Genomic DNA, 15,000 nt, shown 5'->3' with positions numbered 1-15,000 from the left:
GCCTTATCAGATTTTTTTATGCTTTGGTCACACAGCATATGCTTATAGTAGTGAGGAAGTCCATTCTGTGTTGTGCAGCTTATAAACAAAGGTATGGCATCTAAGTTCAAGGAAGTCATTGTTCCACTGTCTGGCATTCATCAGACCTATGATTGATTCCAGTGCCCCCTTTTCAATGCAATTAACTAGGCATGTCCAACAATTGGAACGTCCACAGAGGTTCCTCACTAAAAATACAAGACAGGAGTAAAATGTCCTATGCAGACTGCCTCAAGGCCATATCCCTGTAAACTGTCTTCTACAGGCTTTTGAGGGGAGATGTAGGTTTCACATGCAGGGCATTGTCAGACCTGACTCTGGACCTCCTGCATATCCAGAAAACAAATATGACCAGAATTATAAATTCTAAAGACTTGATTCTTGCCTGTGGTATAAATAGGACCTTTGAGAGGGACAGTTGTGTCCCAGAGACTACCCAGTCTATGGAACAGACTCCCCATCCATGTGAAGCAGAGTTCCTCCATAACCCAATTCAAGTGCAGCTTGGACAATTGGATGGGGAACAGGAAATTCATCCCTGGTTTGGCACCTGTGTTCCTAATGGCCACAGTCTGTAAATGGTTCCTCTCACTGACCCCTGCTTACACTAATCAAGGGTATCGACTTGTCAGATTTGGGATCCATGGCTAGGCTTAAAAAAGGTCTTGTGGTAGCCTAGTAAAAACCTATTAACATGTTTCTGCAGTATGGTGCTACACACAAAGGTAAACAAGCCGCAAACAAATCCAAACCAGCCCAGAAGTTGAAAATGTTGAAACACAGGTGCCAAGTGCACAGCAACAGCACTTAAATACTTTAATTCATTACTAAAACAACCAATCCTACCATTCAAAGTTAATTCAGCACTCCGCAATCAAATTACTATGGTTATGTTTTGCCACTAGTTAATTGCTGAAGTCAGAAGAACACTGTTTAAAAACCACATGCACAAAATGTAAAAACAAGAACATGTGGATGAATATAAATAAAATACATAAAAATGTTTATATAAATGTACATTTATTTTAAGTGCTGTTACTCTTGAGTGAAATGTCTGATGAAGCAATGGTTACCATTGCGAAAGCGCTCACCATTTTGTATTAAAAACGATTTTACTTTGTCGTGGTTCAACTTCTTTATTCCAGCTACCTTCTTACTAGACACCTGTGTTTCAACAAATAAAAAGGTGCATGCAGATGTGGAATGTTTCTGAGTCTCCAGCTTAATGCCATCGGTAGTGAAATTGCTTGAGGCTGTTGGAGTCCAGTCTGAAATATTGAATTTCCCTTAGTTTGTCGTGGTGATCATCCTGCAAATTCTGGGTTAGCCCACAGGTTTGCACCATGGGTAGAAATAGTGGCTACAGAAGGGCTTATTGTCTCCATAAAGTTAACACAAATATGTCTTCACCTTTAAAATTTATGTCCAAGCAGGAAGTCTTTAGCAATATGTTTATAGAGTCCTGGCAGATAACCTGTTGGCAATAGTGCTTTGTCTGCATTTACTTGAGTTTAAATGAGTCCCCTTGAGTGGTGTGTGGTAGCTGTGAAGGAGTTTGAGTACTTTATGGAGTCTGTGAATGTTTGCCTGTGCAGCAAGTTATTTATTTATATTCTCCCATATTCCACGTTTTATCAGGGAATTGTGATAACTCTGGTGTAAAACTGGTCTGGAATACCTAATAATGGTGTAGCTTATAAGTTGGGTAGATTCCCTTTTTTCCATCTGTTTCTTGCAAAGCTGGAGATTTTCAGTACATTAAAATTAGTATTTAGACTAACTTTATTGGCTTGGGTTTCCAAGCCAATAAGATTGCTATTTTCACGCAAGTTTTAGGCATAGTAAACTGCATTGCACAAATATATATTAAAATGTTGATGAGTAGAAACAAAGTAAGTGGGGAGTTGAAGATGGCTGCCGTCCTATAAGCAGTGTTAGACCTTAGCTCAGCTACATTCAATAAAACAACAACCCTATTTTATGGGAAAGAAGTAAATTTTACAAGCAATAACCTTTCCTTGGATCTGTGGAACTTAATTGAAGCTAAATACTGACTCCTGAACTGGAAATTGAAGTTAATACTTGGTGGATTGCTACTGATCATTTCTTACCTTAGGCCTGTCTGATGTCCATGTGGTCTGGGGCTCTCCGGCCTACACTTTCCCAAAAATAGAGAAAAAAATCCAGTTATGTCACAGGAATCTGAGTCTATGGAAGCTCAAAATTCAAAAGCGAAATACTCAATATCTCCGGAGAAAGAAATAATACCTGAAAGGACAAGGGCAAGGACTGCTAAACAGGAAACTACAAAACCACCTTCCAAAGTGAAATCTGACCCTACCAGCATGGAAGACTTAACTGGCACTGCAGCCTATTTGGACAGCAATTCAAAGCTTCTTCGTGCAATTAAAAACCTTTGGAGACTCTCTTTAGATAGAATACTCACAAGAATTGACAAAACTTAAGCAAATATTTTTGACAATGAGGTCAAAATTGACCAGCTACAAAAAGAACAAAAAACTAATGCCACAACCGTCCTTGACATGCAACAGAAACTCCTGGATCTTGAAGCAAGATCCAGACGAAATATCTTGAGGCATTCATTGATCAAACCACCTTACTTGAAACTATATAGAAAATATTTGCTTTATTCCTAGATAACGCACCCTTGTCTGACCAGATAATTGAATGTGCTCATAGAGCCCTAAGACCATCATATGACAAAACAAATCCGAGAATTGTATATGCGAAAATACTTAACTTTCAACATGTAAACAAACTCTTACTTGCTGCCGGGAATAAAAAAATACATCCAATGGAATGGATTCAAAATACTTCTATCATCGGATCTCCCTACATTAATAAAGATGGAAAGACAAAAGCTCGCACCCTTTTGTGCTTACCTAATTAAAAAAATAAAATTCCAGATGAAATATCCAAACACCTTGATATTTCATCAAGGGTCCAAACTAGCGGTGGTAAACTGCAAGGAAGCTGCTTCAGTATTTCTTAGTTTTCAATGACTGCCCGGAAGCTGTACAGCAAAAGCACTAACTTACCTTAAACCTGGGGAGACGTCCTCTCGGTTGGATGCAGCATGCTGGATTTGCCTCGCTTCGGTCTCGTTCTTCTGCATTGCTGTACCGGAGTCCTGCCTTTACCTTATTAGTCTGTTCTGCAGACCCTCTAACCTCGTGGCGGCTGGTGGACTACACATGAAAACTTTCATTTTCTGCCATGTTGTCCTACAGCCTGTCTACACTTGACCTCTGCTTTCTTATCCGTTCCAGGGGCTCTTAAAGCTGCAGGCTGTGTCACTACAAACATCTGTTAATACCAATGTGAGACTTTCTTGTTTCTCTGTGTATGTATCTTGAAAATAAACCTCGCCTTCAGGCAATTTTGGTTTCTTTAGTATATTGAAGCAGCTCTTTCATCTGCGATCTCAATAAGGAGCATGTAGGTTGTATTTTGTGCAAATACAGCTGTCATTTCTGTTTTATAGAGTATCCTGTAGCCCAATTCAGATGTTCACATGTTTCGTACGTTTCCAAGCATATTGACTCAACGTATGTGTCTAAAGCCTGACAGATCTTTTGAGTTAGAGGTACCGGTTATAAATGCTCTCATTTCAACTCGTTATAAATGTCTGTATCTATCCATTTTTTATTGGATCAGGATCAGTATCAAGAATACTACAGTCTCTGACTTCTTCCTCTTCAAACAGTCTCTGATATGAGAATTAACATGAACTTACTAAAAAAATACACAATTATATTAAGACAAATCAGGGAGTTCATATGTACCTAGACCACCCCCTGATAACTGATAAAGATATCTCAGCTTGCAAGGCACTGTGGAAACTTTTTTTTTCTCCTTAAAAAAAAACAAATTATCTCAAATGCATACAAAGCTATCATGGCCTCCAGAACACATAATGAGCCCATTTTCTCCAATTATTGGCTAAAGCTTGATCCTTCTATTACTCACAACCTAATCTCAAAGGCCATAAGAATTAGCGCTAAACACATACCCCTAAAGAAACTTAAATACACCCAGCTCATGATAATGAACAATGCTTACCTTACCCCGGGCATAATCAACAAAATATACCTTAATTATTCCCCTCAATGTCAAATCTGTCAAAATCAAACAGATGATCTTTTACATATATTTTGGAGCTGCAAATGCTCATATAAACTATGGTGTGCCCTAAGAGTCCTACTTGAAATAATTGGCTACGAAAAATCAGCCCTTTCATGGAAATTCACTCTTCTGCCCCCCACCCCAACCAGGCTTATCAGAAGTGAAATATAGAGCTCCCTATTTATGTTAGTTAAATATTATATTTCTCTGAACTGGAAAAAATAGACACATTATCATGGGAAGGGTTTAAGACTCTGGCTATTAAACACCTTAAAGCACATTGATACTTGTTTCACAACATTAACCAGAAACCATATCTTAAAGAATATTGGAGAATTATTTGAACATATTTTGAAATGACTTCATGACTATTGTATCACCCCTTGTTCATTTTTTCCTTTCCTTAATTTTTTTTTTTTTTGGGGCAATGTTTAAGTGTACATAGTTTTTATGTAGCTTGTTTGTTGGTATTTGCTATTATTGACCTTATAAAACAATAGAGAATTTAAAAAAACAAAAAAACAAAAAAAAAAGGTTGTGTACTCTTGGGGAATTTTCTTGTTTAGCTTTCTTTTGTATACCAAAGAATGGTAACTGGAGTGACAGTTGCATACTACAAGACTCAGCAAGACACAAGTACAGTGTGTGGGGACTGGCAAGTGAATAAAAGTGGTTTATTCTCCTCTGACTTATCAAGGGCATCAGGTCAGTTTTGCAAGGGTCTCCCTTTTCTTTTAACTAAAGTAGAACTGCTTAATTATAATAACTTTTGGCACAGTTGTAATTCTTCACAGTCTGGGTGATTATGTGCAATGGTAAGGCTAATTAAGCACGACTTATTTGTCACTTTTTTGTGCGACTAGATCAGGATCTTCCCCCTTGACACGACTTTAAATTACACCTATGCAATTTTAATTGCTGCCTAATATTTCAGTGCAGTACTTTAGCTCTGTGCTTTAAAAAATAAAAAGCATGCGGTGGGCAGTTTGGAGTAGATGATCTCAAGTCTTGCATTTAAAACTTACGAGTCAGGGGCTAAGACTTACAAATGCAGCGACACACTTAAACTTGTATGCTGATGGAACAGATTACCTCCAGTGGTTTTCATGGTCTTTTTTTTTAACCTGTCATTGATAGGTTGGAGAGTGAAAAAATGGGTTTGCCTTGCTTTGTAAGAGACTTGTTTGCTAAGCAGAGTGTAGTTTCATATGACAAATTATGCTGCTTTTAATGAAAATGGACAGTGTGACATTAACTATTGGAACTGTATTTTTTAAGAGGTTGACTGCCAGATGGTGTTAAAATGGTAGCGAATATTTCCCTTTTTCAAATTCATTTTCACCAACGTTTTGTTTTAAAAAAAAAAAAAAAAAAAAAAACCTTTGAGCTCCTTCTTTGATGCCAATACTGTAAGACATAACAGGAGAAAAAAGAAAGAGATTATATATCTTCCATCTGTGGATGATTAGTATGGCTGGTGCATCTCATTTTCCTGTGCGAGTTCACAGCTGTTTTCTGGGAAGGAGAAAATCTGAAGGATAAGAAGAGGGCAGATGATGCTTCTGGAAAATCTGACTTGGGTAGCTCAGTTTATAGATGCATATGCATGTTATCCGTTCTGTTATAAGATTATGCTGATCTTCCTTTCTGTATCCTTAATGTACTTCAAGGCCTGAACTAATGACACCAGGTGGTGTGGTGCTCTAGGATTGATGTCTCTGAGGAGCTGCTTTCATGGTAAGCACACGCCTTAATATTTGATTGCATTAGGCATGGGGAAAGGGCTTGTGTGTGAGCATATGTACAGTGTTTTTTATTTTCTTTGTTTAGGTTTTGCTTACTTGCATTTATTGCAGAATTCTTTTAGTGGAATGTATGCAGTATAGACCCACTCCAGTACAGCACAATAAACTGGTAGGCAGTTGCTTGTGCATTGTGTGCATGACAACGAAAACAGAGCACTAATTATTCATTAAAGATTTATTTTCCTTTTCCTCCTGTGTCACGACATACTGCAGTCTTCATTTTATAAAATATTGTATTAAAAATTCTGGCATGTTTTACAGCACAAAATACTAAATATTGGTATGGGAAATACAGATGGTGTGCTTTTTGTATGTATTTTGAGCTTCAGTAGCTTGAGCTGAAACAATCATGTGTATTTTGAGCATAATGTGCTGAAACTACCATGTGTGCTTTCTATCCATTAATTTCAATGTGCTGAAACTACCATGTGTGCTTTTTTCCCATTAATTTCCTGTTTACTAATGACTGCTTCAGAGTTGTCATGGCAGTGAATGGCCTCCTTGGTTGTAATTCACTGTTTTCAGATTTGGTTGTTTTTAAGTGCAGTCCCCTGATTGGAATCTCATTGCTAAATGCATTTTTCTTTGTAAACTTTAATTCAGTGGTTTACCGCTACACTTATAAAGTACAGCTGTAAAGTTAATTTTATCTAAACTTCCTTCTGTGAATTTTTTTTTTTAAATCTTGCTTTAGATGAAAGAACTTTAGTATCCTCCTAGTTGGGTGTTTTGCCAACAAGTTCAGTACTTATTGCATGTATGTACCCACGTGCATTTTGCTATGCATTCTAAAAAGATGCGGTAGCTGTGAATCAAGTGACTGAAGGGGTGGGATGGGCTTTCTATTTTGAATAATTAAGAGTTTTTGTCCAGTGAGTCTTAATTAGGTTAAAGTATTGTTAATACCTATCTAAGTGAAGTGGTTTCTGTACTGTTAATGCTTGTCAGACTTGCATATAACGTGGATATAAAAAAAAAGTATACACAACCCCTGTTAAAATGCCATGTTTTTGTCATAAAAGAGACCACAATGAATCCTTTTCAAAACTTTTCCCAGCTTTAATGTGACCTATAACCTGTACAATTCAATTGAAAAACATATATGTTAAGGGAAAAATATAAAAAGTGTACAATAGGCTGGTTGCATAAGTGTGCACACCTTCTGATTTTAATTACAGCATTCAGTCTTTGGTAGGAGTCTGTCAGCATGATGCATCTTGACTTGGCAATATTTGCCCACTCTTCCTTCAAAAGCACTCCAAATCTCAGATTGCGAGGGCATCTCTTGTACATAGCCCTCTTCAGGTCACCCCGCAGATTTTATATTTGATTTAGGGCTAGGCTCTGGCTGGGCCATTCCAAAACTTTTGTGTTTTTCTAGTGAAGCCATTCTGTTGTTGATTTGGATGTATGCTTGGGGTCATTGTTGTGTTGAAAGGTAACTCTTCATCTTCAGCTTTTTAGCAGATGCTTTAAGATTTTGGGCTGGAATTGACTGGTATTTGGAATGGTTCATAATTCCCTCCACCTTGACTAAAGCCCCAGGTCCAGCTGAAGAAAGGCAACCCCAAAACATGATACTGCCACCACCAATACTGCCACCACCATGCTTCACCGTGGGGATGGTGTTATTTTGGTGATGTGAAGTGGTGGTTTGTGCCAAAATACCTTTTGGAATTGTGGCCAAAAAGTTCAGCCTTGGTCTCGTCAGACCGTAACACATTTTCTCACATGCTTCTGGGAGACTATTTTGCAGATTTTAGCTGGGCCTGGATGTTTTTTTGTGTAAGAAAAGGATTCTGTCTTACAATCCTACCCTATAGTCGGGACATGTGGAGAATGGGAAATTGTCACATGTATTACACAACCAGTACTTGCCAGAAATTCCTGCAACTCCTTCAGTGTTGCTGTAGGTCTCTTGGCAGCCTCCCTGACCAGTTTTCGTCTTGTCTTATCAATTTTGGAGGGACGTCCAGTTCTTTGCAACGTCACTGTTGTCCCATATTTTCTCCACTTTTTGACTGTCTTCACTGTATGGAAATCATTTTGTACCCTTCTGACTGTTACCTTTCAACAATGAGATCCCTTTGATGCTTTGTAAGCTCTCTCTGAGCCATGGCTTTTGCTGTAGCAGGCAACTTCAGTAAATGTTAGGAAAATCCTATTAGGACAGCTGAACTTTATTTGGGGTTAAGCAGAGTCTCTCTAATTGATGGCAGGTGTGTACCCAAGAAGATTAATTGCTGTAATTAGTCAAAAGGTGCTTCAACAAAGCATTTGTTTGAGTGCACACTTGTGCAACCAGCTTTTTTATTTTTGATATTTTTCCCCTAACAGATTTCTTTGTTTTTTCAATTGAATTGTACAGGATGTCTTTCAAGGATGCATCTGCAGTCATAACATATGGGTTGTCCTGCCTCAGGCAGCCCTTCGGTCGGCCGGATTCCAAAGTCTGGGTCTGGCCTCGGCTGATGTCGCACCTTCCCCGACGTCAGAGCGTCTGGGGTATAAAAGCATCAGCCGACACCATTTTTCTCAGTCTTTCTTGCCGCGCAGTGCCTGAAGCAGAAGCTGTTCGCAAGTGCCGGTCTGTCAGATCCAGTGATTTCAGCTACCGAAGACTTCGAAAAAGCTAAGTACCCCATTGGGGACTCTTTCTTGCCTCAGCCGATGTCCGATAAAGTAAATAATTGATATGTGATCCTATCTCGCCTACATTCTGTACTGATGGGCTCGGAGCCGATCCTCTGCTCCGACTCGGCACGCTATGCTATAGAGCGAAGCCTCTTATTAGCTGAGCTATTCTCTATCCCAGGATGCACCACCGCTAATTCCCCAGATCTCGTTTGCTGCTTACAAGCTAGGACGTGGTCTCGAACTTGGCTGAGGTAAGTGCTGTTTTTCTGTCAGGAAATTCTTTATTCTTTACCCAAAAGCTGTTTTAACAGCTATTGTTGTGTATCAGTGTGGTGTTTGATATTTTTTGTGGTGAATATGTGTGATTGAACAGGGAAAGGTTTCCGTTTAAGTTAGAGGGGCCTTCCCCTATTCTTTAGTGAGTCTTCTTAATTGTTAGAGAGGTCAAGTACCTGTTTAAGTTAGAGGGTTCTTGGCCCTCCTTTTTGGTGTTTTTTGTGGTTGTACTTGTACTTGTTATTTTTGGCTTTAGTTTTATAAAAAAAAAAAAAAAAAAAGTTTTATTGCTGTTAAAATCTTTACTCAGTGACACATACTATACTGTTTTTTTCTATTAATATAGTGAGTGGTTTACAGTCATGTCCAAAGAGCATAGACCCTCAGGATTTAAGAAGTGCACGAGATGCAACTATAATGTCCATCACCGATTATCACTCCTTATGCGTGTACTGTTTAGGCGCCAAACACCTACAGGAGTCTTGCAGTGTGTCACGGTTTTTCCTCTAGGGTCCTCAGAGAGGAAGACTAAATTGATCTTGAAAGGGCTGATTAAACCCTCCTTCGAGGAGGCCTTATCTTCCTCTTTCTCTCCAGCCAAGAAAAAGAAAGTCTGCTCTGACCAGTCCGTCGGAACCGACCAGTAAGAAATCTAGGCAGGCTTCTCCATCGGCTCCACGGTCTTCGGAGCAGAGGGAGAAACTGTCTGCCTCGATGCCTCCAGTCTCGACGACTCTGGTTTCGGAGCCGATGGCTGGGGCTTCAAGAGGCGGGTCACCTTCATCGGCTCCACTGATTTTGGAGCCGATGAGGGTTGCCGGCTCAGACTCTTCCCCTTCGGTGCCGAAGCCCACCTCGGCACAGAGGGAAATTGTTTTGGAATCTCCCTCGGCACCAATACTGGTAGAGTCCCAAGATGTCGGATTCGGACATAGACAGGGTGCTCCTAAGACTGTTTCAGTCTCCTGTATTCCAGAAATTAGTTTCGGCTCCAGCCCATTCTGCTTCGGAGCCGATGGCCCACCCTGTAGTTCTGGTTCCTCCTCCAACAGCCTCGGCACCGTTGGTGCTGGTGGAGCCGATGGAGGTTTTCAGGTCGGCCCCGACCCTTACTCCAACCCCGGCTCTCGAGTTGGAGTTCGGTACATGGACCTTCTCAGTCGGCCCTGGGGGGGACGCTTCCTCTCGGTGCGTCGGCTGCGGGGGTACCGTCTACTGTTGTGGTCACGGGGGTTGGACCTTCCCAGGACTCTGGCGGTCCGGACTTCAGGGCCATGAGGAGTGCTTTGGCCAAATCTTCTTTGGCTACCTCCACGGTCTCACCAGCACCTTCCTTACACACGGAGACTGGGTCTTTGGTAGTCCCCCTGTCCTTAGACAGCGGAGCCCCGGGGCCTGAGGTCACCCCCAGTGGGGGTTCCCCCCCTCCTGGAGGTCCCTCTGAAGCTTCTTCAGAGGAACCCCCAAGGAAAAGACTGCAAGAGGAAGCACGTCTACTCCCCTGATGAGTCTCTCACGTTGGACACCGATCTTGATGATGCGGAGGGGTCCCCTAAGTCCTCAGATGATGTCTCCTTCGCAGACATCTTGGAAGCCCTCAAACAACGAGGCGGCTGGCATTCCAAACCCCCTTCCGCTGACGAGCCGGTGTTCCTCAAGGCCTTCGGGACTCAGCCCTCTGCCTCCTGGGTGTCTCCGCCCTTCGAGCTCCTAGATTTGATCTGTCGAAGGGCGTGGGAACATCCAGACTCTGTTGAACCGGTGCCTGCTCGCCCAAACAAGTTCTTATCAGCACCCCCAGAGATGGAGTTTTTGACCAAAGGTGTGGCTGTAGATGCCTTGGTGGTGGCATCTGCTACCCAACAAGATGTAGCAGAGGCTTCGTCCGTCCATCCTCCTAATAGAGTCTAGGAGCATGGATCGGTACGGGAAGCACACCCTCAGTTCAGCGGCCATTACCTTAAGGTCCCTGAACTATTTAACGCACTTCACTAGATTTCAGAGGGATCTGATCAAGGAGCTTTCAGATACCCTCTTGGGTAACCTACCTGAGCAACTGGCCCAGACGGTTGGCTCTCAGTTGGCTACGCTGTCATCGATATCAAACTCGTCCATGAGGCTCATTTCATATGCAGCCGAAGGAATTAGAAGCGGCAGTATGGGTGTTGCTCACGGAGGCAAGCCTGGCTCGCCTGTGTCATTCGCGGCTTTAAGTCTTCCTTTGCCGACGCTCCCTTTGGGTCCTCTTTGTTTGGACCCAAGGTAAAGGACACATTGACCCACTGCGAGCAAGAAGGTAAGACTCTGACTGCCGTAGGGGCACAATTTTCCACTCCCTTTCGGCCTTATCCCAAGGCTAAAAGAGGAGGGAAAATGTGGTTCCGTAAATCCCAGAAGTCTTATCCCTCGCAGCAGGACGATCCCCCTTCTAGAGGCAGAGGGGGAAATTTTTCTGGAAGACTCCGTCCCAGAAGCGGCAGAGGCCCCCGCAACACTGGAGACCGCGAGTCCTTTCGTGGCTCTTCAGCCTTCCACAATCCCTGAAGGATTGCCTGACTGTGCAGCTCCGGAGCCAGTCAGGGGTCGTTTTTCGAGGCACCTAAAATCCTGGGGAGGGTATCATTCAGGACCGATGGGTGCTTCGAATCATCGCCGGAGGTTACGCCATCCCCTTTTCTCACTCCCCACCGCCGTCCAAGAAAATCCCGGACCCGCCACCCAGTCAACGGGAAATCGCAGCCTTAGAAGTCTCAAAGCTGCTTCAAAGGAGTCATCCAACCGGTCCCCGCAGACCAGATCGGATTAGGGACTTGCTCAAGATTCTTTTTGGTGCCAAAAAAGAACGGGGACTTGAGGCCTATTTTGGATCTCAGCATCCTAAATCGATCAGTCAAAAAGTCCAAGTTCCGAATGGTCACCTTACAATCCATTCTCCCACTGCTGGAGAAAGGTGTTTGGATGTGCTCCATAGATCTCAAGGACGCGTATTACCACATCCTGGTAGATCAGGCGTCCAGGAGATATTTGCACTTCAGCCTGGGAGACGGTCATTTTCAGTTCTGCGCACTGCCCTTTGGTCTCACCACAGCCCCCAGGTGTTCACCAAATGTTTGGCGGTCGTTACTGCTCACCTGAGGAGTCTAGGATTCCAGGTGTTTCCGTATCTGGACGACTGGCTCCTAACTGCCACCTCCAGGCGTCTACTATTGCAGAGCCTACAAGCCACTATCACTAGGCACTTCCCTTGGAATCACCTTCAATTGGCCAAAGTTTGTGTTGCTGCCAACTCAGCGCATAAGGTTCATCGGAGTAGAGATAGACTCAAACCTAATGCAGGTCTATCTTCCTACAGAAAGGATACAAACTATACAGGCTCAAGTCCGAGCCTTGATTCTCAGATCCAAAGCTCCAGCCAGGATGGTCCTGCAGCTATTGGGCTCTGTTGGCCACTGTTTTTCTAGTCCCCTTAGCAAGATTGCATATGAGAATTCTCCAGTGGCTCCTTTCGACACAGTGGTCCTTTCAGGATCTCCCTCTGTCACCTTATACGGATCACGGAAACCTGCAAACGGGACCTTCGCTGGTGGCTGGTGCCCTCCAATCTGGATCAGGGACGACCCTTTGTTCCACCTCCTCCTGTGGCCACTTTGACTACAGACTCCTCCCAGATAGGGTGGGGGCATTCCCTGGGCAGGTCAGTCCAAGGCATCCAAGGCAAATGGCATACAGAAGAGAGCCTCCTTCATATCAACATTTTAGAAATGAGGGCGGTGTTTGTCTCTACAAGCCCTTCACGATTACCTCCCTCAGGGCATAATTGCCCTTCACTGACATGTCAGTAGTCTGGTACCTGAACAAGCAGGGAGGGACCAGATCATACCCCCTTTGCAGAGAGGCCATGAGAGTTTGGGAATGGGCAGTGGCGACCAGACGTTTTCTAGTGGCGACTCGTATCCCTGGCAAGTCCAACGTGATAGCTGACAGGCTAAGCAGAACTATTCTCTCTCCTCACGAGTGGTCTTTGAACGATGCAGTGACAACTCAGATCTTCAGCAGATGGGGAACTCCTTGTTGCGACCTCTTGCTTAAACCCCGCTGAGCCAAGTGCAAGAAGTTCTTCTCTCTCACTCCAGCTCGGGGAGAGTGCTATGGGCGCATTAGCCCAGCCTTGCCCACCGGCTTGCTATCGCCTTCCCCAGTTCCCCTCCTTCCCAGAGTGATCCAAAGGCGTCTCTTGGGGAGCAAAATGATTTTAGTTGCCCTTACTGGCCTCGTCCGGTATGGTTCCCCTATCTTGAAATATGCACTGGGCGGTCCATGGTTCCTGGATCAGATCCCAGACCTATTAATTCATCAGTCGGGACAACTCCATCAGTCCCTTCACACTTTGAAGTTAACAGCTTGGCTCCTCCTCTTCCGACTATAGTCAGGAATCATACCTTAGACCCGGAAGTCATACATATCTTATCCTCGGCCCACATGTCTGCCACTAAGAAATTGTATACTAGCAAATGGAAGAGATTTGCTATTTGGGCTCAACTCCGGGGTCTGGATCTCATCACTGTTCCGGTATCGGAAGTCCTGAAATTTCTGACTTCCCTATTTAATCAAGGTTCTTCAGTCTCTACCATCAAGGTCCAATTGGCAGCTATTTCCAATTTCCATGAATCTACAAACCCACCTTTAATGAGCAACAGATTGTGTAAAACCTTCATGAAAGGTGCTGTGCATTTACAACCTCCGATTTCTCATCCTGCTCCTCCGTGGGATCTCTATGTGGTGTTACGTGCCTTAACCTCCTCCCCCTTCGAGCCGGCAGCAACATGTGGTTTGAAATTTCTTTCTTGGAAAACCGCCTTTCTGGTCGCAATTACTTCTGCCAGAAGAGTATCAGAACTTCAAGCTCCGTCTGTAAAACCACCGTACCTGTTTTTTCACAAAGAGAGTATCCCATAGGCCTGATCCATCTTTTGTCCCTAAAGTTTGTTCCAGTTTTTGCCTGCAACAGTCATTAGAACTTCCAGTTTTCTTTCCAAAGTACTCAAAGCGGAATACATCTTCCACACATTGGATGTTCATAGGCAATTGCGTTTTTATTTAGACAGGACCCAACAAACACGGAAAACAGATCAGTTGTTTGTGTCCTTTTCGGATAATAAATTGGGCAAAGCCGTCACAAAGGTCACTATTGCCAAATGGATCAGGGACTGTATTAGTCAGGCTTATTCCTCTTCTAATAAAGAGCTTACAACCTCTATCAAAGCTCACTCTACAAGAGCTATGGCTACTTCAATAGCATTCCATTCTAAGCTTGCCATTAGTGACATTTGTGCTCTTGACTCGTGGTCTTCCCCTCACACTTTCATTTCCCACTACAAATTGGATGTGGCATCTCGGGCGAGCTTCATTTGGTTCCACAGTGCTCAGGAGTGTTTTCCAGTGAGCCACCCAGGAATTGGGTGCTAGGGGCTGTCCCATCAGTAGGGGAAAAAAGAAAACTGTTCCCTTTGGGGCCCCCCCCAAAAAAAATTGCCTCCAGCCCTGGGCCCCTTCTCCTTTGGTTTTGACCCGGGGGGGTTTTTTGGTTTGGGGCCCTTTTAAGAGGCGGGTCACCTTCATCGGCTCCACTGATTTTTTTTTTTTTTTTTTTTTTTTTTTTTTTTTTTTTCTTTTTTTTTTTTTTTTTTTTTTTTTTTTTTTTTTTTTTTTTTTTTTTTTTTTTTTTTTTTTTTTTTTTTTTTTTTTTTTTTTTTTTTTTTTTTTTTTTTTTTTTTAAGGTTTTAAATGGGTTTGGGTTAATTTTGGAAATTTGGAAGGGGGGGAAATTTGTTTTGGGAATTTTAAATATGGTAAAGTAAATTATTAATAAAGGGGGTTTAAATGTTTTAAATTTTCCTGTATTAAAATTATTTTTAATTTTTTTTAAATATTTTTTGGGTTTTTAAAATATTGGGTGGGGTTAAAATAGGTTTTATATTATAAGGTTTATTAATTAATATTTATGGTTTAATTGTGTTTTATTATTTGGGGTAATTTATTAATTTATTAATAATTTTGGGAAATTTTTTTATAGTTAAGGATTTTAAACCAAATGGGT

The 15,000-nt window shown here is 42.5% G+C and overlaps 1 protein-coding gene across 2 annotated transcripts in view; it reads left to right on the top strand.

Moving 5' to 3' along the window:
* Positions 1-15,000, top strand: part of TBC1D14 (TBC1 domain family member 14) — a 773,921-nt gene that overhangs the window by 163,805 nt on the left and 595,116 nt on the right. Inside the window, exon 1 of one of the 2 annotated variants that reach the window (XM_044062829.1) lies at positions 5,580-5,922. The exons of the other annotated variant lie outside the window; for it this stretch is intronic. Within the exon in view, the coding sequence (XP_043918764.1) occupies positions 5,920-5,922 (3 nt within the window). The 5' untranslated portion in view covers positions 5,580-5,919. Of the gene's footprint in view, positions 1-5,579; positions 5,923-15,000 lie in introns of those variants that run through there. 2 annotated transcript variants of the gene reach the window in all.

The sequence above is a fragment of the Protopterus annectens genome, chromosome 2.part1 (assembly GCF_019279795.1).
Source record: "Protopterus annectens isolate FY-2018-M chromosome 2.part1, PAN1.0, whole genome shotgun sequence".
Lineage (NCBI taxonomy): Eukaryota > Metazoa > Chordata > Ceratodontiformes > Protopteridae > Protopterus > Protopterus annectens.
The sequence above is the reverse complement of the archived record's forward strand: the minus strand, read 5'-3'. Positions and strand labels throughout refer to the sequence as shown.